Source organism: Apium graveolens, unplaced genomic scaffold, assembly GCF_009905375.1.
Source record: "Apium graveolens cultivar Ventura unplaced genomic scaffold, ASM990537v1 ctg8872, whole genome shotgun sequence".
Lineage (NCBI taxonomy): Eukaryota > Viridiplantae > Streptophyta > Magnoliopsida > Apiales > Apiaceae > Apium > Apium graveolens.
In genome coordinates, this window is record NW_027421538.1 from 38,990 (window position 1) to 65,625 (window position 26,636).

The window sequence follows — 26,636 nt, forward strand, 5'->3', positions numbered from 1 at the left end:
TCCCCACACGCAGCCCAGCTATAAGCAATATTTTCAATGTTTCATCAGTTGCACCCCTCACCAAAGTAGATTCTGCATTAAACCTCTTGAAATACGAAGTCAAACTTTCTCCTTCCTTTTGTTTCACATTAGCCAGCGTGGTAACAGGTGGTGTATACTTCACCGCGGCTTGGAATTATGTCAAAAACAAAGTTTTCATCTGTTCCCAGGATGAAATCACACCCGGACCAAGTTTTTGGAACCACTGCTGAGCGCCCTCTCTAAAAGTAGCTGCCAGGAGACGGCATCGAGCCAAATCAGGTACTTGATATACATCCATTTCAATGTTAAAACGCCCCAAGAACTCCACAGGATCAGAGTTCCCGTGGAAACGCAAGTCATTGGTTGTGTTCCTGTATCCCGCGGGCAATTGCGCCTCCCTCACAACAGCAGCAAAAGGAGAAGGAGCTTGCGCAGTCACCGTTACTCTTCCTCCCTCAAGATGGTTGAGCAACCTCTTGAGGTCGTTCACATTAAACGTCCCTACCCCAGGAATGGTTTGAACATTAGGCTGTTGGGGTTGCTCTGCGACTTGCTGAAATTCCCCTTGATTACCCTCCGGGTGTGGCGGAGGATCTCGCCGCCCCTCGCCCTGAGGCTGCAGCGGTGGCATGTTACCATTTTGGTCCTGTATATTTTCCCGTACGCGAGGTTCATCTTGACCGCGTTGCCGAATTTCATCATTGTTCTGCATTCTTACTTGAATTCGCCCGCCGTCCTGGTCATGAGGACGCGCCCCAGACCCATTACCAGTAACGCTGTGGGAAGCTACGGGAATAACGGCGGGGGCTTCTCCAGCGGAATGTGCTCCACCTCTCCTACCATTGTAAGGGGCTCTTCCGTATTGATATCCCATTCTTCCTCATCCATTCCTTTGATATCCCCGGTGGTAATTCCCGGGCCTTCCTCGCGGAGGGGCACGCTCGTGTTCGCGGTGCCGCACCCCGTCATCCCTTTGGAATACGGGGGGCACACGCGTCGTATCACGGAGCCTCGCTTCTCCGGCGTTTCCTTCCTTTTTCCATTCTACCAGCAACATCCTCAAATCATCCTCCTCCAACCTTATGCCAAGCCTCCTTTTCAAGGCTGAAAGATCCCTTCCTTCCTCGTCTTTGTTTTGAGCGTTCTCCGCACAACGACGCTCGTTCATCGTACGCCCAGACCTATGCGGGTGTGGCACTACCTGGTTGCCCAGGCGAGGCCTTTCTCTGCCTTCAGTGTCCTCATCCGCAAGCTCCACGATAGGTTCTACATCATCAGAATACTGCAAATGTCGTGGAGTGATTCGCGGGTTATCCCCGCTCCCCTGGGTATCTCCCTCAACTACAGGAGCTTTCCCCAAGGCATGACCATGACGGGGGAAACGACGACCTCTCCTTGTCCTTCGACGCTCCACCGTGTTCAGTCTTGAGTTAAAACTGTTAAGAGTATCCCCCATGCGATATAATTGCTCCAATATATCAGCGTTGCTGATAAGAACTGGAGGTGTCCCCCCTACATCCGGAGCCCTTGGTGGATCCGCCATGTTTCTGGGAACGTAAGGTTCATGGCGAGTATAACGCCCCCTGCCTTCTCCTTCTGACCTACTGTCACTTCCATCATAACAACTTCCATCATGATTGTAAGACATCTTTTCCTCCCAAGATTGCGACCTTAATTAGCACCCCTCCTTCTAGCGCCAATTTAATTTTGGGTATAACACCACCAAGATTGAAGAACATCAAAATGGAGAAGGTTTGTATGGTTATTTAAAAAAAATATTTAATCAAAATAAGTAGTGCAAAAAACTTTTACTTTCTTATATTGTATCACAAATTTGCAGCGTTAAGATAACATAGCATCTCCAGAAGAGGGAAAGCTAAGCAAAAGAAGAATTGAAATGTTCACTCTGCCCAGCCGATGTCGTAATTCCTAAGACTTATTTTCCAATTATTTTTGTTAATACCATCAGACGGGATGTAAACCCAAAATATCATGGATTTATTACGTGGCAATCGGTAATACTCTAAATTAAGTCATATTTTGGTACAACAGGTTTTTCTTTTCAACTGACTAAAATTTTACTTTAACAATTGACTCATATGTTGAATTCCTCCATCCCCCCGTAAACAGTCAATGTACTGTTATTTTTAATTGCAGGCCTTATGGAGAATATATTCAGAATAACTACATGACAAACATTTAATGTCAGATGAGGTATTCAAAACCAACATAAATAACAATTAACTCTTTATGGTTCACTTTGTACTTCCAAAGTAATGTACAAAGAAGACAAATAAAGCAACATTACAATAGCAGAAGTACTATTCAAAATCAAAAGAAACACCAAAATAATATATTCTCCTCTCCTCAATTATTTGTTCCCACCAATCTATCATATATTACTATACAAGTATTGCAGTTACATTAACTTCTACAACTTCTAAATGGCTTTGGAAATAATGGATATCAATTTTAATCAAACACTGGATCAACTAACGGTCAATGAAATTTTTGAGGGGAAGATCAAGGTGCAAGTAGCCACCAAATGGCGAAGCAGGGACCGAAACATTCACAGTCAAGGAAGTCTTAATCTAATTATCATTTATAAAAATGTAAGTTCGGCTATCTTTCTAAATCCCCTCGTATGAAGCCATAACAATGTACCATAATTAAGCTATAAATGTTGTTTACAAATGCAGACAAATCGAATGCACGTTTCAATGGCTCCTTCTGTAGCTATTGTTCTTGACGACATTTTCATGGTTGGGCAAACTTATGAAATTAGAAATTTCATAGTGTCGGATTTCATATCTAGGTACAAATGTGTTGAAGGTGATTCACACATTATTTTCACCAACATGACCATTGCTAACAGACTGTTGCCTGTCGATAGCCTCCGACTATAACATTTCTTCCAGTTCGCTACTTTGTCATCCATCAATTAAGATTTTTACCAAGACACCCATTGCGTTGGTATGTATGTCGAGCTCTCTAAATCCTTCTAAATGATTAAATATTTGTTTCTTTCATTTACTCTACCTTTCAAAAAGGACAAATGACAGGCCTCAATATGACTTTTAATAGCATTCATGACTTTTTGATCTAGATGTAGTAGGCATAATTCATCAACGACATGCGTTGCGTTCATTTACTAACCATAGGAACGAGGAGCGTCATTTTCTAGAACTGGAGATATCGGACACACTGTAATTTCGTACTTTAACATCTCATGTTTAATGTACCTTTTTTGACAATTAAGTTTCTGCATCTATACAAGTGGAGTATTGACAACTATATTTTCCAATTGTAGGACTCTCGTGTGGGTTAAGTTATCTGATGATTTGGATTTAGCCTGTAATGTTGCCCTGGAATATGCTGCAGTTAATTTCTTCCAGCCTACCATTATTATTGTAATAGGGTGTCGGATGGTAGAAGACAATAACCGTCATACCATTGCCCTATCGGACTCTGCATTTTCCCGGTTTATGTTAATCATAACAATGCACGAGTTAATACCCTTCGCGACAGGTAACTTTTACCAAAATATAGCCTCAAAGTACAACAAAATGCATAACACATTCTAATTCTTCGCTCAATTCAGGTACTGGGCATATGGCATCCTACACTAACAAGTTCCAATGGTTTTCTTTTAATGAAAATCATTAATGATTACTACGACTAAAATTGATGACTATGTAATTTGTATTGTATTTGTTTCCTTTCTAAATTTCATTCCTTCTGTAATATTCTACGTTTATTAAATCGAATATTATGTACTATATAAATTTGAAGGTATGTTGTCTTACAATGCCAAAATTTCAAACAAAGTTTATGGTTAAAGAGCGTAAAAACAGATTCTGTAATATACATTAAATTTGTTAATTCTCATTCGGGAAACTATTGTAAAACATAATACCAAGAATGGTGCCAGCAAAGCAGTTATAAATAATAAGGGTTGTATGGGAGAAAGACCAAAAATAAAGTACACAATCCACCTACCAAACTCAGTATATTTAATTCTTAACCTAACACAATTTTGTACATAAAGAAAATGTTTCTTACTTCATTCAGCAGTACACAAATATCTCATTAACATACAATGTCCAATAAGAATTTCGAAGGTTTAAGAAACATTCACAAGGGAAGAAGCGACTGGACGATTAAAGTACGTTTCGTGAGGGAATGGCGAGGAGTAACTAACGCTGGAGTTGTTTTCAAAAGTTGCAATTACATTGTGCTTGATAACAAGGTATTGTTCTACTCTCCCACCAGATTTGTACACTATTACATTCCCCTTCACAACCTTTATAAATTCCAAACAATACACAGAATTGCAGGATGCAAGTGTTCGTGCCAGCGGCTTTGGTAGAAAAAATGTCAAGACTTATTGTACAAGGAAATGCTTACTTCATTAACAACTTTCAATTAAAAGAGTATACAAATGCTGACAAGTACAGAGCAGTTCAAATGGATAAACAAATTGTTTTCACAGCAGACACAAAGGTTAAAGATGTTGACGACAAACTGTTCTTCATACCAAATAACAGCTTTGATTTGTTTGACTATGGGGACCTCAAAGCAACGACAAAGCAAGTTCTTTATTTTACAGGTTATTCTTTTACACTAAACTCTATTAAATGCATTTCACTGAAATTGCTTTTAATTACACTAATTTCACCTTTTGGAACAGATGTAATAGGGATTTTGGAGACACTACCTACCATAAGTAGAATCCCAAACAAACAAGTCAAAATTAAGTTCAAGATAACTGATGGGAAGTAAACATCCAAAAATAATTACATTACGCTTATATAGATGATAAATTGTAATCCCAATTAATAATAATTTTGCAGGAAAAAAATCAATTTCACTTTCTGGACAATATTTGCTGAAGAATTTGATAAAGCAGTGCTTGAGGATTTGGAAGAACCAATAATAATAATAATCGCAAGTGGGAGAATGACTAGCTACAATGGTAATCAAAGTAAACATTCATACCGTTCAATTAATATGAATGTTCATAACATTCATACCATTCATACTTCATTATTCATACTCTTATTTTATAGACAAACTTGATATTTGCAACTACTCCCCAACTAGATTCTACCTAAACTACGATCACCACAGTGTAGCCAGATTGCAAAAACTGTAAGTGTCCATTTATTAAATTCAATACAACAAGTTTTGTTATATGTACTCTAGCTAATCTCTAAGGTGGCAGCATGAAAGATACTAATTTCTCAAACCAACATTTTGCGCGAAATAAGAAAACATTGAAAATTTTAACAATTGACGAAATTAAAAAAGTTACCTCGGAATTCATTCATGAAGAGGTTGTGTGCAAAGGAACCATAAAATTGGTTAACAAATCAACCAATTGGAAATCAGAAATATGCAGCTCAAGCTACTCTGAAACAGAGGTTTTACACAATGAGTGCTTCTGCAAAAACTGCCAGAAAATTGTGCCGCAACCTCTGAAAAGGTTGATTCAATGACTGAGCTGTCTCACATATCTTCATTAAATCAGGTCCAAATTTACAATTGATTACTCAAGTTAGAAGTGGAAACGCAGGTTCAATCTTTCAACAATAGTGCAGGACAATACTGATGGTCTACAAATTATCATCAAAGACCAAGAAATAAGGATATTGATTCGAAAGAGGGTTGAAGATGTTGACAGTGAGGTAAGTAGTATTTGAACAACTACAATTAGCTCTATTTACTTTAAATTGTGACCTAATTACACACATATTTAGGACAACGGTTTTCCAAATGAGCTCAAAATACTTCAAGGAAAGGAGTACACATTTAAGTTGCTCATTCAGGCTAAAAACGTTGAAAAATCAAATCTTGATTACGTCACTATCAGAATTATACCTGGATTATGAAGAATTAGTAGAGGCTACAACGGATACTATGCCGACCATAACCTGCTTTGCAACTCAGGTAAATGACTGCCAATCAAGCTGCATGTTTCCCAAGAACAAATATTTTTAGACATATTAATTTGATCGTGTTACGGGATAGTGGATCTCCATATCACCTCGAAGGAATATCTCAGCTTGAATATGTTTTGAAATGATAAACGTAAGAAGGAAGAGGTTACAGTTTGTACAAAAAACTGAGGTATCAACTTACGGCACTGCCAACCATAGCTAAAGAACTATTTGTAACGTATTTTAAATCTATTGTGTTTTCACATTAGATAGCAGTACTGTGATGTTGGTTTTGAACTCAAGTGACTTATTTTCTAGGCTTCATATTACAGAATGGTGTAAATTACTATTTCTAATCCGAAATTTTGGTCATGACATACTCCATCTTCTATGTTCATTATTCATATGATTTCAAATTCTATTGCAAATGCGGATTACATTCCATGTCAACCGTTTCTCACCAAATTTTACATACTTCAACCAACATATGCCTGCATTACATGAATAATGCTCAAAAGTTTTCTTTAAATTCCTCATTTTCTGTGTTAATAACTGTAACAAATCAGCTTATTGGAGGACTCATTAAAATATACATCAATTAAATGACGGTTAAGGTACTCAAATCGCACTCAGGAAATACTATAGGAACAGTATAGAAGAGCAAACATGCATAGTCCACCATATCATTTATTACCAAATACAAACTAAAAACCATCCAAACGTTAAACAATTTACATAACTCCTTCAAATACGCAATGTTTAAAATGGCTTCCTATTGAAATATTAAGATAATAAATACCCTGTTACAATATTTAGAAATTATTAATCTTTCATGTAATTATAACTGAACTTAAGTACAAATAACAGAACGTTAATTTCTGCAAACATGTAAGAAAATATATTACGACAATTGTAGTGGTCCAAATGCAATACATATTACTTAGTTCCGCATAGAAGTTAGGATAAAAAACTAAAGTTCAAAGTTTACACAGGAAATATTAATAATAGAGTGACTTAAACACCGTTAATCCAGATCAACCACTCTTTTCTGCACTACAACGTTGAAATTACGAATACTGTCATCCCTCCACTGGAAAGTACAGGTATCACCAACATCTAGGTGCAAATCTTCCCTGAACATTAGCCATCCACCATTAATTGTACATCTACGTTTATCCCGACGACGACGAATTTCAAGCAACCAACAACGAATACCAACATATGTACTTATATGATCCTTCTTCAACCAATGGTTGGAAAGCTCCTTGAATTCAACTAGGATGTCCTGCAAACAGAAATACAAAACAAATATTAAACAAACTAGAGGCGCAAACATATTTAGTTGAAAGATTTTACCAACCCGTGACATTTCTCTTCACAACTAAAGAATTAACTAATCTTATTCCTATGTAGAGAACAACATAAGAGTTTAAATGATTTGTGCTTGCTTACCACACCGTGTTCATGCGGTAAGAGGTGAAACTTCTGGATCACAATCTCAAAGGCGGTGCATCCATTCAAATCTAATAATACAGAACCTTCAAAATTATTTACTATTACCCATAGATAACAAAATTATGGGACTGTTTATCAACACAAGGAATAACGTACCAGATGGAGAAGGAACTGGATAGAGGGCTATCAATATTTGATGTGTCCCTAGCAGTTATGGCAAACTTATCACGACCGTCAAAGGTGAAAAGTAACATATGGAAGCAATTCAAATCACAGACACGTAACATATTGCATAGGTTCTTCAAACCGGTGAGATGGCTGAGGCTATTTCGACTACAACAATATTTTCCAATAAACTTATACCCGCTACTAACAACAAAATCTACTCTTTCAGGAATAAGAGCACCAACTTGATCATCAAATTCATATGGAACATACTACATAAACAAAAACTAAATTAACATAAAAAACAATATAATAATTATTGTTCAAAAAAGTGTTAATATGAAAATTAAAACTTACAACTGAATCACAAACTTTACCGCCCCAACCAAGATAGCGAACAAAACTCCAACCACCTTCAAAAATTGAAACTGAAATTTTTCCACAAATTATTAATCACTGCAAAAATTAACCGTACATGCATATACGGGTTAAGACAATTATATACCATTCGATGGAGCACAAGTTTGCAGATTATGGACCATAGGAGGATATTGAATCTCAGAACCATATATATCAAGTATACAAACTTTCACATCAAAATCACCTCCATATTGAAAGATCAAGGTGTTACCCGATTTCATCCCAAATTCATGAAAAAAATCACCCAAGCCCCTGAATTTCTCTGACACTTTATCAAAATCAACCCATAACTCATAACCATTGCACACAAGAACCCTAACGGTGCTGGGAATACGGTGACCATATTTCTCACAAAATGCATGAGGAACACGCTGCACCACAAATATGTCGATTCTCAAACAAGTACAACATAAACATAAGTAATTATCATAAAATAAATTACATTAAACTAACCATTGCATTAGATGTGCACTCAGAGATTCTTAAGCGCCTCTCAAATCTAGGATTCAAATCCATTACTTCTCAATTACCCTAAGGGAAAGTTATCAAATGAAGGAGAAGGGTTTAGGAACAAAGTAGGATAATTACATATAACAAATTAGAAGGTTAAATTCAAGGCATGCAAAAACTCATTACGATTTCAACAAAAAAATAAGTATTTAGGTCGTTTACTTACCAAATTGTACAAGGTTTGCGCGGATTTTCCAGTTACCATATTCTCAAAATTAAAGGGAGGAAGGCATACTTGGACAATACAGGGGAGTTGCATAATTCAAATTTGTTAAAAGAGTAAAGTAGAAAGAAGTTACAGATACAATTTTAATGCCTTCAATTGCCTTTAACACAATTATCAAAGGTCAGACTTTTTTACCCAATTGGACCCTTACACGTATAACTTCTTACCTACTAAGACTAAAGACTAAAAAAACGGTTCCCTAGACATTTAGTTCTCTTAGCAGAAGTAATTTTAATAGGCCCATTATCAAAAACCCCTAAAACAAATTTTAACCATAACAAATTCTAATTTATCAATTCATATTTCATTTACTAATTTCTTAATTAAATTACATACGCACATTTATTATGTAACTGTGATCTTTCATGCTAAAAAATTCTGATTCAACCGGCTCGCCTCCTAGTTATGAACATTGTGTGTAATCTATCATTTCAAAAATATGATGACTGTCATCTACTTTTCATGTACAACCCAACTCATCATTCACTCCTTTTACGTTGGAATAGATTATAAACTTGAAGTGGATCATTACGATATAATGTAAATAATAAATCAAAATCTTAGTCGGTGTTCTTAATTTATATATTGTTTATTTAGCTATCTACTTTTTTTTAATAATTTATTTGAGATATGAGAATAAATTAAATATCAAGAGATGAGTAACTTACGTAGTTTTTTATTTATATTAATTTGTTATTTAAGTACTTTAAAATTACAATTTTTTTTGAAAATGTTGTTAAAATTCATTTAATTTGATTGAATTATATTCAAAGATTAAAACGTTAAATAAAAATGAAAAAAGGACAAAATATATGACACCGACCATTATTTATTTTGATGTATATTAATTATGAGCCACACAATGTCTAATTTATCTTATACTATCTTACTATTTGAATTTCACGCTATACTCTCATTTTATTTGTTTTGGTACCGTGTAACCAGATCAATTAAGAGTAGTTGTACGTATCCAAAAATTGGCTATCAAAACTGTTGTAATATTTGTCAATTTTTAATTGATGAATGTATATTAATGCGCGTGTGATCTATGCACATTATTAGGAAAATTTTCAAGTACTTCCCATGTTATTCTTATTTGTTTACACTTTTGTTTTTGGAATATCCCTTCCAATTGTTTACATTTCAAAAAAAAACTAAAAATAGTTAAAATTTTATAATATAAAAAATAATTAAATCCACTATTTTTCTCCACCATACCCACTTTATACATATAATATTAATCGGTTATACTATTTTACTCACTTTTTTAACTTTTCTCCACTATTTCATCATTTTTCTTAACTTTCGTGTCCAATCCAAATGTAAATAAATGAGAGGGATGAAAGGAGTATGTATCTTGTACATCAATATTTGAGAACAATTTTAAAAACCATTTTGAAAGAACATATTTTATCAATTACATATCCATTATATTTTGCCCGGGACGAAAGTGATCAAAATATAGGTGACTTGATAAATCGACATCTTTAATTATGCCTGCTAGAGACATAATTTAATTTAATTTAATTCAAATAGCCTATTTGGTTTCAGTTTATTTTCAAAAATTATAATTTAATTATTAGAAAATATCAAAATAAATATATTTATAAATATACTTTTTCAAAAATGTTCAGAAACAAGCTAACGAAATGGGATTACAACAAAGTCTAACCAATTTATACATAGGACTTGGGCCATCTATTAGTTTGGGATGGACTTGTAGGTAAAAAGTCTTATGAAAAAAACTGTGCTTGGACCATCGCATTTTCGGTCAATTTTGAAACCTGGCAAGTTACCGGTTATCAAGTAATTTTAATCTCATTGCCAAAAAAAAGTGTATGCAATAATATGCATTTATCTTAAGAAGTTTTAAATTTGTAAATTTGAGCATCTTGTATTGAACCTCTTACATATTAATAAATAGCTAAAACTCGTTTTTTTTTCAAAAAAATGATGGATAATTTAGACTAGAAAATATTTTGCGCAATGAAAATGAAGTAAAACAGTATTTAGTTTTCAGCTGAAGATGAGTCTAGATTCTTGAAATTTAAGGATCATAACTATTCGTTTTAAAATGATAACTCATGACTAGTTTGCTCCGATATCACAATTTTTTAATATTAATAATATATATGTATGCATTTATAACAATAGTGTTTGATATAGATATAAATTACATGAACATATTATATATGAATTTTGTGCATTCCATTATTATCACAAAAATCAAACTATAAATGTAATGATTGTTATCATTCTTTATTTTCATGTTGAAAAATAATTATAATAATGTATAATTAGCTCTTGTTGTTTAGACGACATGTTAAATTGTTAATTAGATAAAATAATAAAACATTCGAGTGAACCATTTCATATAATTACATATTCGAAACCAATATCATTGATTGTAGAAACAAATACATTCACAATTATCTATACATGACTATACGCTGTTAACGTGTAAATTTCGTGAAACCCATATCATTGATTCTAGAAACAAATTATAAATATCCACAAATATATTTATACGTAGACATCTTTTTTCATATAGACCTCCATCTTTATGTTGCAATAAAATAATGTTAAAATGAAAGCTCATAACCGTTAAATATAAATTATTGAAAATATTCACCATGATTTTTTATATATTATTCATTACACCATTTTTTAACAAATTATCATGAGATATAAACTATTGATAGTTGATGATGATGTGTTCAAACTCAATCAAGAATTCTCCAAAATAGGATAACTTATGCATGGTTTGAATACTATGAACATAGTGTTAATATTCAAAAAAATGGATCATACTATAATTGGCGATTTCATACCTATATCTTTGTGTAATGTCTTGATAAAGATTATTACTAAATTTTTGGCTAATCGTATGAAAGAACGGTTGGGAAGTGTAGTGTCAGATACGTTAAGTGCATTCATGCCAAGAAGATTGATCTCAGATAATATTATAATTTCTTATGAAATTATGGACTACTTAAAAAGAAAGAAAATCGAAAAAGATGGATATATGGCCCTGAAATTGAATATGAGTAAAGCATATGATCGTATTGAATGGGAATTTGTAAAATGGGATTCTCTCAATGACAGGTTCATCTGGTTCTCAAATGTGTCACTACAGCATCTTACTTTATTACCCATGGCGAGCACGGGGTGGATCATATATATCCGAGCAAAGGCATACGTCAGGGAAATCCCCTGTCTCCATATTTATTCATTATATGTGCTGAAGGACTATCTGCACTACTAAGAAATTACGAGGCTAATCAGTGATTGTATGGAATAAAAATCTGTAGAAGGGAGCCTATTATTTTTCATATGTATTTCGCCGATGACAATTATTTTTACTGTAAAATGGATACAACAGAGGCAAGTAAGGTTTTGTAGCTGCTTGACATTTGAGAATGTTTCGGGTCAAAAAGTGAACAAAGGCAAGTCCTCTATCTCTTTTAGTGCAAATGTAATAGACTACAACAGATAAATGATATGTAAGATATTACAAATGTAGGAGGCTGATGAACGCAGTAGCTACCTGGGACTGCCTAATATTATTGGTAGTAATAAGACAACCATCTTGGATTTTTCGAAGAAAAATATGAGGAATCGTATAAAAAGTTGGGATGGTAGAAGTATATCGAGGTCTGGAATAGTGCTATTGGTGAAGTTTGTATCTCAGTCGTTGCCCGTTTATGCAATGATTGTATTTCTACTTTTTCTAGAGATTATAAGAGAAATTGAGAAATGTTTAACCAGATTTTGGTGGAAAACGGCCAAGACTCAAATGACAAACAAGTCTACACTATGCTGGATGGCTTGAAATAGAATGGCCAGGCATATATCAATTGGTGGCCTTGGATTTAAAAATTTCAGAGAATATAATATTTCGATGCTAGGAAAGCATTACTGGCAATTTATTATTAATCCAAATAGTCTAGTTTCAAGATTTTACAAGGCACGCTACTTTACTGGTACTGATTTCATAAACTCGACACTGGGATACAACTTTTGGGATACAACTTGAGTTTCATTTGGAGCAGTATAGTTGAAGCAAAATTGATGTTTCTAGATTGGTGTGCGATGAAGAATAGGAAGTGGAGAAATCATTAAAATTCTGGGACCACCTTGGTTAATGGCATATGACAGTCCATATATAACTTCAACTTCACAGGCCTTTAAGAACGCGACATTAAGTTCCATATTTTGTATTAAGAGAAAGGAGTAAGACATGAAGGTTATTACTGATATATTTAATACGCGGGATCAGAAATGCATCGTTAGAACTTCTCTACAAGGGTCAAATGAGAAAGATAACATTTTTTGGAAATTGAAGGATTCAGGCGAATATTCAGTCAAGAGTGCCTACCAATTATCATAATCTCAGAAAGGGAGAAAGGGGAGTGGAGTTCAGATTAAGCAAATGGTATTTGGAAGGATCTATCACTACTTGAAAAATGCCCTTAGACATCAGTTATAAAACGATGTCTTTTTTTTTTCAAACCGATATCTTCGAATGTGTAGAGAAAGGTAGGGGTCTTTAACATCGGTTTTTAGCCGATGTTAAAGATGTACATAAACAGCGGTTTTCTTAGCAAACTGATGTATAATTAGCCCTTTTTTTAATAACATGTTAAAACTAGATTATGAAAAATGGTAAATAGGAGGTTAAGAAGCACTATAAACATATAACAAGGAAGAACATTAAACTGATAGACATCAGATTCTAAAAAGAAATGATGTCTTACTTTGTATAGTACATCGGTTGCTACATAGAACCGATGTTAAAAATGGCATATCACATCAATTTCAATTAGGTTAGCGATGTTAAATATGACATATCACATCGGTTTCACTTAGGTTAGTGATATGAAATTTCCTATTTACATCATTTTTCCTGTCAAAATTGTTGTGTTTTGCGTATTTTTGACATCAGTTGGTTAATAATTAAATGATGTTATATCTATCCAAGATACATCGTACTCATTAATTAAAATAAAAGCTATTTCAATAAAAAACAATCTTAAACGAGAATAAATATATACCAAAAAACTTTTATATCAGAACATACTTCTATATCTACATCTACATCAACATAAAAAACTATCTACTTACAATCACATTCCTAACCTATCTAGCTCACTAAAGCCGCATTTCCCAAGCAATTCTCCCCGGATGGATATGCTGCTGAACCATAAATAGTATCAGCTAAAGCAAAAGTGGTAGCATCACGTACAACTCCCTCTTGAGCTTGTCTTTATAATCAACAAAGCACAGACATGAAGCGAATACTGATAATAGACAAATATAAGAATATATTACAAATTATTTACTTCACAAATGTCGGACATATATTTAGAAGCTAAGTCCGGTATTAGTCACTGACCGCATACGAATACATGATTACTTGCTTTTGCTAGTTTCTTGTTTATAGATAATTTCCTAAATGTTAAATCTTAAACACCACCGAACTGTCATCTTAACTGTTTATAGGATACATTAAAAATGATTTAGTAGCAACATTCTTGCAGATGGACGATGACAAGCTAATTTCCCAAATATAGTTGTTTGAGAAAAGAGACAGTGAGAGATGAGAGAGAAGAGAGACTGAGAGAGAGAATGAGAGACGAGTCAATGAGAGAGAAGAGAGAAGAGAGAATGAGAGAGAGAGAGAGAAGAGAGAATGAGAGAGAGAGAGAGAAAAGAGAGAATGAGAGAGGGGGGAAATGATTTTGGTTAGGGGGGGGGGAAACGGAGAATAAAATTATTGGTTAAGGGGGAATTTTTTGGTGTATTAACGAGGGAAAGAAATAAGCGGGCCTTTTTATTTTTTTTAAATGATTATAGACATCGGTTGGTTATGAGACCGATATCTTACAACATCTTTAACATCGGTTTTGAAGCGACCGATGGTAAAACTGCTTTTAACATCGATGACATTTCTAACCGATGTTAAAGGGGTGATGTCGTAGGCACTCTTTCTAGTAGTGTATGGCGTATCAAAGCACCTATCAAGTGTCTAAATTTGGTCTGGTGTGCCCTTTCAGAATGCTTCCTAACATTGACACAACTACAAATGAAGCATGTCACGATTCAAGTGCTTTTTCCGGTATACAATATCCAAATTGAGACAATTATCCATTGTCTCGTAACATGCTCGTTTGTAACACAATGTTATTTTCTCTTAATTTCCCGGTTTCAGTGGGATGCAGAGGTGAATTTTATGACATGGTTGGAACTACTGCCGAAACTGTTAATTTACGCTGGAGCATTTGAAGGTCGCGTAATGACAAGGTTTGTAACAAACGATCAACAACACAAACGATCAACAACGGTTAAAAAATTTGTTGCTTCAACAAGGAAGTATCTTACACAATGACAGAAATCCCAAGGTAGATTCTATAAAGCTCCTCTCTAACCACAAGTTGAGGGGGATGGAACAACGAACTGGTTTAAACCTTTAACACATAAAGTTATGATATAAGTTGATACAACGGTTTTTGAAGATCGTGGAGGAGTTAGCTTGGTCTAGTCACTCGTGATTCTGATGGTCTCCTCATTGAAGCCAAAGCTCTATTCCGCCCACATTTGGCCTCTCTGGTTCTTGTAGAGGCAATGACAGTCAAAAAAGTTTTAAGATAATGTGATAGTACTCAAGGTGAGCGTATCATTGTGAAATTTGACTGTCTAGCTAGTTGTGGTGCAGGCAATCAAGAGTCTAATACCTATGAAGTCACATTTTTTTTAGGTTATCGAGGATTGTCGTTGGCTCATGAAATGACTCAACAAAGTTTCTTGGTTTATTGTAAAACGATCTGCAAATATGGTCTCTCATAACTTTGCTAGGGAATCATATGCATACTCAGATCATATATTTGATAAGAGTTTTATTCCTATTTAAATCCATAATTGTATTGAGAAAGATTTACGTTATTAATATAATCAACAGTTTTTTTTATAGAAATCACCACGTTTATGTTATATAAATCCAATACTCCACTTTTTTAACAAATATAAACTATTGAGTATAATCACCGCATGCTGATTCATGTTAATACAAACATACTTATTTTTAGCGGCACATAAAGTTCACCTTTTACCACAACCTCTTCTTCTACCGGTGTGCTCACTTTTAATATATGCTTGTAATCTTCTAATAATTATATATAATTTGTAAGAACCATTTAATCCATATTTTCAACATTTTACAAATACCCATTGTTTTAATTTTTACATATATAAATAATTTATATATTCATATATATCAGATCAAATTTCACAATTTATTTTTTTGTATGTAAATTTTTTTAATTTAATAAAATGTAAAACAATGATTTTTATTTACAATAATTAATTAGATATGAAATAATTTGTTTTCGCATCTTATGATCTCATCTCTTCATTTTAATTTGGGCTTGCAAGAAAGTACACCATTAGCCCATTCCAATTATGGGCTTGCAAGTGCAAAACGTGATGGAAACATGTGCTTGCACTCCAACATTACCTAAAAATGAAATACGGCTCGTGTGTACTAATTTTCAATGAACTGGAATATTTTTAAGTGATTAAATCACATATTTCTTTTTTAATCAAAAATTTTTTAAATAAAAAAAGTGCCATACTTTCAATTCACATATTCACATAAAAAAGTATATATTTTATGTTTGTTATGCGTGAATATTAATGAGTAAAATATTTATTATACCGATGACAATAATTTGCATTAAATTCACAATACAAATATGAATACACGATGATAGTTGTCATCAACTTTTCATGTACAAATTCATCATTTTCTGTTTTATGTTGCAATAAGGTTGAAATGGATCGTAACTATAAGATATAAACCCATAAAAATTCTAATCAGAATTTAATGTTGTCTATTATTTAAACATGTAGATATTTTTTATATCAAAATAGATGAGATATGGGAGTAAATTAATTGTTACTATATGAACTAATCTGTGAAAGAGTTTTATACTTTTGGCTTGTACTGATTGATAATATTAAATTTATTTAGCCGATAACTAGCGTTGCAAATCAAAACAGATATATAAATATGGTCGATACGAAAATAGTTAAGATATAATGAAAATCTCTTTTTCTATATTTATGTTACTGATATTGAAATATGAAAATTGAAAGATATAGAATTATATCCAATCTTTTTTCCAAATATCAATTAAGATGAACTTTCTACATTTATATTTATATAAACTATATCAATTAAAGTTTTATAGAGTTAATCGTAAAATGATAGCTAAACTTTACGTCGTAACTTGGTGTTAGTTGTACCGGTAAGCTACATGATATTTGAACAATCACTCTTATAACCACATTTTTAATTTATTTTAATCTGAAGTACCGGTCTATGCATGCAACATGACTAATTCTATAAAGATATTATTAGAAATAGGACAAGGTAAATATTATCATGTATTTTAGAACAATTAGTAAATAAAATAAATTATGCATATAAAGATGTCAACGAACCAAGCTGTCTGTTAGAAGGGGTGCTAAAGAGCGCGAGATGAGTCACCGCACGGAACACCCGAAAACGGATGGGCCTAAAATTTTAAAATAATATATATACTTACGAGCGACTAATGTCGCATTAAGGGCGAAATGGACTTATTTTGAGGACAATCGCATGTAAACTTTAGAATAAAGTGGACATCGAAGTTCGAAGATGTTTTAGATGATATAACTACAAAATTTGCGAGATAACCTCTTTTCTTCAGTGAATCGTCAAAATATATTTTTTATTTAAAATGTGTCATAATAGTTCATTTTATTTGTCAGATTTTTTTTTTAAACGAATGAGTAAGAACACAATTTTTGTTCGATAAAAAAGATCAATTCAACTCGTTTCGTTAAGAAAAAAAGTTAAGCTCGGCTCCATTCGTTTACGACCTTATATATTTTATTATAAATAATTTTTATATTTTTAGCAACAATACAAAAATAACATTAAATGTGCAAGTACTTATTTCGAATACTCAGGGATTATAAACTTCAATTTTTGAATAATCATTTTCCCGTAACTAAACTTATTACAGAGTAAAAATTTATTAATTTACAAATCACTGCAAGTAACATCCTTTGGCCTGGCAAAATTTTTTTTCCTTTGGACCAAAAGTTTAGTAATGTTGTTAGATGCAGTATATTATATTTTTTAATGAATTGATCATTAGGAAAGTATATATCCATGCTTATTAGAGGTTGAACACAAAAACATCATATCCTCACTTTTTAACTCTTAGTTTTGGCTGAATTCACCGAATAGCCTCTCTTGAATTTGTACTTGCAAATGTTGAAAATAAAAATTGCGCAAAAATTAAATTTGAATTTGACACGATTTCATTCCTCAAGGAAGACAATGTGGATTACAACAGCATTTTGCACATTATTGAAGAACTTAATTTCACCAACAAAAGAAATCAGAGGAGAAATTATTCTGCATATTCTCCATACTTGCGTATTTAAAACTGATCAAATCAGCCTACCAGATTAGATATGTCGATTTACAATATATTTGGCATTCGAGTAATGAATTTTTATACATATCGTACCTCCAAAACTCAGATGTGTCATGTCGTACTATATGTTTTCAGCAAATTCCATTTCCTGAAAAAAGAAATGCAAAGGTGTGTCAAAGATAACACAAAATTCGGTTATGAAGCAAATGTCAGTTCAGCAAATCAAACACAAAGAATCTGCTTTCACTGGAGGACTAGAGTTTTGTAGCCTAAACTTGAAACTATATGGATACATTCATAATACAACTGTGAGGCCTTGCAAGTTACTTCTCTATGTATACAATACTCCTAAAATAATCCCCTAAATAAGTACCAAGGAGGTTCGTTATACAGAGTAGCTTAGCATTTTATGTCACTTTCTTAGTCCCAATTGACACGGATAATACTCTCTGAGATATCAATGATTGATCAAACTTTTAGTCATTTCTCTACATGCAGACAAACCTCTACACGCCATCCCACCCCATTCCCAGCCAAACTTATTAACAAATGTGCAGGCACAACTGAAACAGAAAGGTAGCCAGAGACTTCATAGAAAGACTTAATTTGAAGCAATATAAAGATGAGACATCCTACCTCTGAGCATATTGGACAGGTAGTACTCCTTTCCATCCACTCATAGATACAACCGAGGTGAAAATTGTGGTTGCATTTCGAAGTTATCTTGGGATTTTCATCAGTATATTCTGTAATCAATTAGAGCAGAGCTTTAGCAAGTGATGTTTTCATATAGAATTAAAATAAAAATCATACTATAGTTTACATACTATATATGTCAATTCGGTTGACAGAAAAAATATAAGTACCTTCAAGGCATGTAGGGCATTCAACTTCGTCTCTCGTTAAACAAAAGTAGTCTTTATGTTCAGTCTTGACTTTCTCAGTTGATACGTTTGCAGAGGATGTAGAACAACGGGCTGTAGTCTTATTGTTCTTTGAAAATTCGCCTGCTTTATCTTTGCCTTCACTACACAGGTTCACTTTATCTTTGCTTTTACTACAGCAATTGAGTTGCACATTGTCTCCCTCAGTTAGCCCATGCTCCGATTGCAAAGGACTCAAACCTTTGCCATTTTCTGGGACAGCAACATGCCCCTGCAATTCACGATTTCTGGAGCTTGAACTATTTTGTAATAATGTACCTTGTGGCGTAGTAGTGCCAACTGCAGTAGCTGCGATATCTGGCCCCTTCACTTGCACATTGTGCCCTACAGGTGGCCCATGCTCCAATTGCAAACGACCCAAGCCTGCACCACTTCCCCTGACAGCAACATAGCCTTGCAATTCAAGATTTCCAGAGCTCGAACTATTTTCTAATAATGTATCCCGAGGCATATTAGTGCCAACTTCTGTAGTGGCAATATATGCCCCTTGGGAAGATGCAGGGCTAGTTTGCGATCCAGAATTACTGGATACAACTCCATACTGTAAAAAAATCACTCAAATGTCAATGCCAGATTACTTATCAGAATTAAATAAATCAAAATTTCAATAATACTCATCCAACGTTTCAATCAAACAACTAAACAATTCCAGTGAAAGACATTAGGCAAACTGCTCTGATCAAAACACAAAAAACTGCATCGAACGATTTAGCAAACTCACCCTGGTGTTAAAAAATTGTGTCAAGTGGCTGAAAGGCGCAGAATTTTGTTTATTCGAAACATCCCCCTCAGTCTCGTTATTCAAAACAGCCACCTCATCACTTTCTTCTTCGTGCGGGACTCGAAAACAACTACAAAAGCATCCCATAGTGCAGAGCACCACACTTCCTCAATTTAACATAGACCTGTACAGATCATGACTCTGATTTTATCTATAAAGAATAAACCTATGAAATAATCACACAAACATACTAAAAACACAATATAACCATAGCAGTACTAACAGATACTAACTAAGATTCTTCAAAACACATATACATATATAAACTATAAAAACCTATTGTTTCTCAATATTACACTTGGATATAATCCACAGTTAAAAGTTTCTCAGTGATTTGCTATTCAACCAGGAATTGCGAAAATTATCAAGACAATCAATATATTATTAACATAAAACTAAAATCAAGACAATCTATTCATCAGTTTTTCATGAAAAAAAAAGATATTAAGAATTACCTGAAACTAATGAGATCAGCAAAGAAAACTACAACGTAGACTTAGCGTGACGGAGTCAATATTATCTTCGTGTATTTATATAATGCTATAAATTATTATATTAACCTCACAAAAAAATTATTATGTACGATAAGTGTATTTAAGTGATGATTTTTAACCTTCATATATCCAGTTTATAAGCATCTAATTATAGTCCCATACCTATTTTATTCTAGGGCTCTGTTTGGTATTGCTGTTGCAGACAGTTACAGTTTTTAGTAAAAAACTGTCAAAAAGGTGTTTGGTAAATTCTAAAAGCTGTTGTCTAGAAAAGCACTTTTGGTCTAAAAGCTGCTATTAGCAAAAACATGTCACCATGCTTTTGAAAAAAGGTGCTTTCAGCTTTTGCAGGAAGTAGCTATCAGTTTTACCATCAAACATTCTCAAAAATATTATTTTTATATATTATATCTTATAATATGTATAAATTAAAAATAATTACCAAACAGTCATCTAATTTTCCTGACAGCATTTTTTCTCACAGCACAACAGTTTTGAAGAGCACTATCAAACAGAGCCTAGTTCACGATTAGCATTCGTGGTTATCTTGAATCAGTATTAAAAATTTAAATGATTTGTAATTTAAAAATAAAAAAATTACCTTCCAATGGGCCATGAAATATCTAAAAGCCCATATCATGACAAAAAATTATATACTCGCAACGGTGGGTGATCATATACGTGCAACACAAGCTATTCATTCAAACATGGGTGTGGATTACTACAAAATTCTTCAAATCGATCGAAGCGCTAACGATGATGATCTTAAAAAGGCTTATCTTAAGCTTGGTTTGATGGAGTTTGATGACTCTAAATTCAAAATTCTTTCTGATGCTTTTGACGTATGTATGCAAAATTGCAAACTCCAATCTTTTTACTTACTTATCGTTTTAATCTTGACACTTGTGTAATTTAATCGAGGGTATGCACATATCGGTTCAATTTATTATTGATTTTTAGTGCGCTTGGGTTTTCAAAACCCACTTTGATTTTAAGCTTATTGATTAATGCCTTATGATATATGTGTGCTCATGATATATATATATATATATATATATATATATATATATATATATATATATATGCAAGTTCACATCTTTTTCATACCCAATTGTTTTATTTACTATTTAGTGAATAGTGATTTAATCTTGACCATTGTGTATGTATAATGTTATTTTTCCCAGGTTTTGAGTGATCCCCAGAAGAGAGCTGTTTATGACCTTGAACTTAATGGTGATGAGGAAGGGTTAATAGCTCAGGTACCATCTCTAGGTGATGGTTCTGATAAGTACAGGTCTAATCATCGTAGTCCTTATGGTATAGGATTAAAAGGTCAGGTGCCACCACGAGGTGTTGGTTCCGATGGGCCTAATATGTACAGGTCTAATCGTCGTAGTCCTTATGGTATAGGGTTAAAAAGTCAGGTGCCAGCACAAAGTGTTGGTTTAGATTGGCCTAATATGTACAGGTTTAATCGTTGGAGTCCTTATGGTATAGGTTCAAAAGGTCAGGTGCCACCACGAGGTGCTAGTTCTGATAGGCCTAATATATACTCGTCTAGTGGTCGTAGTACTTATGGTGTCTTCCAAGAGTTCTTTGGATCTTCATGGTCGTTTGGAGGAATGGAGGACGACATGGGTGATTTCTCTGGGAGTCTGCCAAAGCAAAAAGAGGCAGCGATAGAGAGGACATTGCCTTGTAGTCTTGAGGATTTGTACTTTGGAACTACTAAGAAGATGAAGATATCAAGGAATGTCGCTGATGATGGTACCGGGTAAGCTTATTAGTCCGTTAAAGTATGTACCTTTTGTATGATCTGGATGTTTAATTTTTATGGTGTTAAATATCTCTTCATCCACTGATTGACTTGCATTGTTTAGAGCGTTTGCTAATTTACCGGCAGTTAATATTATTATGTTTAAATCTTTTATTTATGGAATCATCATTGAACTTACGAGTTGTTGATTCTTTTAAATTTGTTTTCTGTTTTAGCTTCTTAGTTATTATATTTGACTTCCTTTCATCAATTGCTCCCCCTGTTTAATTTGAGAACATGTACTTGGATATTTGAGTTGTTCCTGTCGGGATAGCAGTGTCTAGTGGAGTCTAGCCGTAAATATGTACCTTATTCCTGATACTTGTATCATATTTACTTGCTATGTTTCAGCGGAGTTGCCTGCATTACACTTGGCACTGTGAATTTAAATGTGAACTGTGTATGTATAGGGGTAACGTAGTGAGACATAGAACTTGATTACTTAGAAGACGCTTGAAACTAAATGAAAAAACAACCACCTAATATTTGAGTAATTAATCCAAAAGCTACAGACTATTCTCCCTGATTTAACGCATATCTCCTTTAGCAATGCCAATTGTAGGACCACCTCTTCAACATAAAAAAACCCTCTGTCAATTTGGTATCATACACCATGTATGCTTGATCTTTCCATAGCTTGCTCTTTTGTCAGCCCGGCCAAGTTTACTCCTTCTACGATTGGTCAAGTTATTTTCCTGCTGCAATCCCCTTCTTGGATAACTGAAACCAGGTGTCCAGGTTATTCAGGAGCTCCTAGGCAAGTTTTGCCATAAGCAAACCATTCTCAGACATCTTCACTATTTTGTCCAGAGCATTAGATGGCTGACCATTTTTATCTATGATCTGAATAGGTTTTTGAGACATAAGTCCATTTTGATTTCAAGTTAGCTACGGATTAATTTGTGCCCTTTAGCTTATAACTCCCCTGACCTTTGATAAAGACGCCCTTTTCATGTGGTTTTTTGTTTCCTTTTGCCGGGCCTGGATTCTTTGGGGAACCATTAGGTCTGGGGAAACTCAGATTGGGTGTTGGCAAGAAAGCTTCTTGCACTTGCATTCATGTTTCTGGGAATATGTAGCTAGGAGTTCAACCTCATAAACTCTGTTTGATAGCCTCTGCAGAGAAGGGTAGTACTCTTCTTCAACTAAAATCATATTCGAGAGTGCAAGAGTTGGATGATCCTCAGTAATCTCAAGTAAGCTAATATTATAAGTTAGACTGTAGCAATGATGCTAACATAGAATATCAATCACAATTAATACAACAGGTACAGTCTTAATTTTAAATGTATAGTGGTTATCCTATGAATTACATGACCTATAAATTGAAAGTAAATTATAGGCATACCTAGACACTTAAAATGTATTAAATAAAGAAGATTTCTGAACTTAATAATAAATCATATTATTAAATCAAGTGTTGTCAAGAAAAAAAAATTACACTGAATCTTTCCTTACGAAGAACAAAGCAACTCTATTCCCCTCCCTCCTAGATTCTGGCAACTGCCATTTCTTTTCTCTTTATGCTAAAATGACTGTTCTCAGTTGCCCTGTATAACTGGAATCTGCATATTAGTAGTGATGGACACATTTAATTGCCTTGTCTTTCATGATTTTCATTATGCAGGAGACCAGCCAGAAAGGAGGAGATCCTTATGATTGAGATCAAGCCCGGTTGGAAGAAGGGGACAAAAATTACTTTTTCAGAGAAAGGGGACCAAAAACCTGGTGTTATACCCTCCGATCTTGTTTTCATAATTGATGAAAAGCCTCATAGCGTCTTCAAGAGGGTTGGACAAGATCTCATTGCCACTCAAAAGATCTCTTTGACAGAAGCATCGGCAGGTTACATTGCACATCTTGATACCCTTGACGGCCGTAGTTTAATGCTAGCGTTTGGTTCCGGTGTCAGTCCACCCTATGAAGAAGTTATTAAAGGAGAAGGAATGCCTTTCTCTAAGGAACCTACTAGAAAAGGCAACTTGATAATCAAGTTTGACATTGAGGAAGCAGAGGCAGCTTTAGACCTTCCGGATGTGGAGGCCTTCTAAAACATAAATAGAAACATATTACATTTCATAACATTTATTGTGTAAGTTTTTTTCAGCCGTTCCCTGCACAAATTCTGTTTGTATAGCAGAGTTTTTAACATTTTATGTATCAGGACGCTATTCTGCTGTTCAAGACACAGAGATTTGCATGTACTAATCAGTTGTTGCCCTTTAGGAACTTGTTGCTTGCCACTGCTCAAGTTTCTATCCCTTTTGGAAGATCATATTTTACTGAAAAAATTCAATTCAGAGACTGCGCCAGAGATATTTCATAGTATCTTTATTTCCATATGAAGAATGCCTTTCCCATGAAAAATGGAAATCAAGAGATAGTTGTACAAGTTCAGTGCTATCTGATAATATGATGGATAAAGTATTAACATAATAAGATGGAGAAAAAAATCATGCTGACTAAATTCAATTAAGAGAAGATTTCTTTACAATCCTCTGTGCTAGAGGTTATTCAAATCAAATTCAAAATTATAATCAATAATTATACTTTCTTTATCTATCAGCTGCCTTGCCAGAAGTTTTCCAGAAGTAAACTTGCAATGGATAAAATCTGTGCAACTCTATCTATCAAAATAAAACTAGGGGATATAATACTAGCCTCACTATAGTTTAAGTTTGCTTCCCTATCTTATTATTGATGGTAAACAAAAGTTATCAAATTCAATCTACAAACTAAAATAACGAGTTTGTTAATATTAGTTAATATAATTTACCCCATGTCTGATCCATGACTAGTTGGAATTCCAATAACATGACTTAATTTATTTCACAAGTAAGCAATTTTGATCGATATGTACATCATCGTTTTCACCTTGATCAATAATAGAAATACTATTGCGATTTTTGTTGGTTTTAATTTAAATTTGGTTTTTATTTTTGAAGTTTGTATTTTAAATAAATCAGCTGTTAAGTCAGGACTGCAGTTAAGGCTTAGTTAGGTGTTTGTTTCCTGTTTTATAGGATCGTGGAGTAGTAGATGAAGAGTAGGAATGTAGTCGCTATTTTGTAGGAACCAGTAACTCTTGTTTCTGTTTAAGTACTTCTTGTAATCTCTAGTTCTGAATAAGAAGCTGAGTATCATATTGAACTCTTCAGATATATCTATTTGTGTTAAAGAGTTCAAATATATAGTCCTGATTCTTCATTTGGTATCAGAGCTCATATATTCAGAGTACTCTCGAGACAGCACTGTAAGATGGATAACGGGAATAACAAAGGTGGATCGTTCGGGCTAACTTACCCAATGTTGGCCAAGGGAAATTACACGGCGTGGGATTTAAAAATGAGGGTGTTTATGCAGGCCCAGGGAGTTTGGACTGCGATAGAAGCGCCTGACCCCAAAGATGAGAAGAGTGACAAGATTGCCTTGGCCATGATTTATTAGGGCATACCTGAAGACATGTTATTATCCATCGCTGAAAAGAAAACAGCCAAAGAGGGGTGGGAAGCCATTAAAGTCATGTGCCAGGGAGCTGATCGTGTAAAGAAGGCCAGAGTGCAGACATTTAAGGCGGAGTTCGAGACTTTACGGATGAATGATGGTGAGCAACTTGATGACTTTTATATGAAGCTTAATGGTCTGGTGTCTACCATTCGAGCTTTAGGAGAGGAAATACACGAATCATATGTTGTTAAGAAATTGCTTCGAGCGGTTCCGTCCAAATTTCTCCAAATAGCTTCAATAATCGAGCAGTTTGGAGATTTAGAGAAAATGACAGTTGAAGAGACCGTTGGTTCACTTCAATCTCATGAGGAAAGATTGAAAGGGCAGAATGAGACAACAGGGAGTAAGTTACTTTTGACAGAGGAGGAGTGGTCCAGGCGTGAGAAAAATGACACTAAACTTTTACTCACACGGGAGGACTGGCTGAAGCGTACAGGCAACACAGATGGGACTAACAATTGGCGAGGTGGTCGTGGTTTCAAAGGCACGAGCCGAGACAAAAGCACTGTGAGGTGTTTCAATTGTAATATGTCGGGGCATTATGCTGTAGATTGCAGGAGGCCTCGTTGAGAAAGAAATCAAAAGTCTGAAGCAAATCTGGTGGAAATTAAAGATGACGAGCCTGCATTATTGTTGTCTGAGCTAGATGAAACTAAGACACAAATGGTGTTGCTGAACGAGGAGAAAGTAATCCCGAGATTGGAAAAAAACCCAATAGCGAAGAGAACATCACAAGTATGGTACTTGGACAATGGAGCTAGAAATCATATGACCGGGGATAAAACAAAATTCTCGACGATGGATGAAGGAATAACAGGTGAGGTAAAGTTTGGAGATGGGTCAACCGTGAATATAAAAGGGAAAGGGTCA

The 26,636-nt window shown here is 34.3% G+C and overlaps 4 protein-coding genes across 4 annotated transcripts; 2 read left to right on the top strand and 2 right to left on the bottom strand.

Annotated features, from left to right (window-relative positions):
* Nucleotides 1-6,870: 6,870 nt before the first annotated feature.
* Nucleotides 6,871-9,059, bottom strand: LOC141705454 (uncharacterized). Its single transcript, XM_074508393.1, has 7 exons — nt 8,677-9,059; nt 8,454-8,531; nt 8,086-8,371; nt 7,938-8,008; nt 7,572-7,852; nt 7,413-7,483; nt 6,871-7,245 (listed from the first exon to the last, which is right to left on the bottom strand). Coding segments are annotated over exons 2-6 (702 nt in total). The 5' UTR covers nt 8,517-8,531; nt 8,677-9,059; the 3' UTR covers nt 6,871-7,245; nt 7,413-7,482.
* A 9,071-nt stretch (nt 9,060-18,130) lies between these two features.
* On the bottom strand, nt 18,131-20,070 carry LOC141705453 (uncharacterized). The gene is made up of 4 exons (XM_074508392.1): nt 19,890-20,070; nt 19,091-19,709; nt 18,861-18,970; nt 18,131-18,372 (listed from the first exon to the last, which is right to left on the bottom strand). Exons 1-4 carry the CDS (start codon nt 20,034-20,036, stop codon nt 18,346-18,348), a joined length of 903 nt encoding a protein of 300 aa, XP_074364493.1. The 5' UTR covers nt 20,037-20,070; the 3' UTR covers nt 18,131-18,345.
* Nucleotides 20,071-21,150: 1,080 nt separating this feature from the next.
* Nucleotides 21,151-24,559, top strand: LOC141705455 (uncharacterized). The gene is made up of 3 exons (XM_074508394.1): nt 21,151-21,285; nt 21,628-22,217; nt 23,887-24,559. Exons 1-3 carry the CDS (start codon nt 21,151-21,153, stop codon nt 24,308-24,310), a joined length of 1,149 nt encoding a protein of 382 aa, XP_074364495.1. The 3' UTR covers nt 24,311-24,559.
* Nucleotides 24,560-25,721: 1,162 nt separating this feature from the next.
* LOC141705456 (uncharacterized) lies at nt 25,722-26,336 on the top strand. The gene has a single exon (XM_074508395.1). The coding sequence runs from the start codon at nt 25,722-25,724 to the stop codon at nt 26,334-26,336; it is 615 nt and encodes a 204-aa protein (XP_074364496.1).
* The last annotated feature ends 300 nt before the right edge of the window (nt 26,337-26,636 follow it).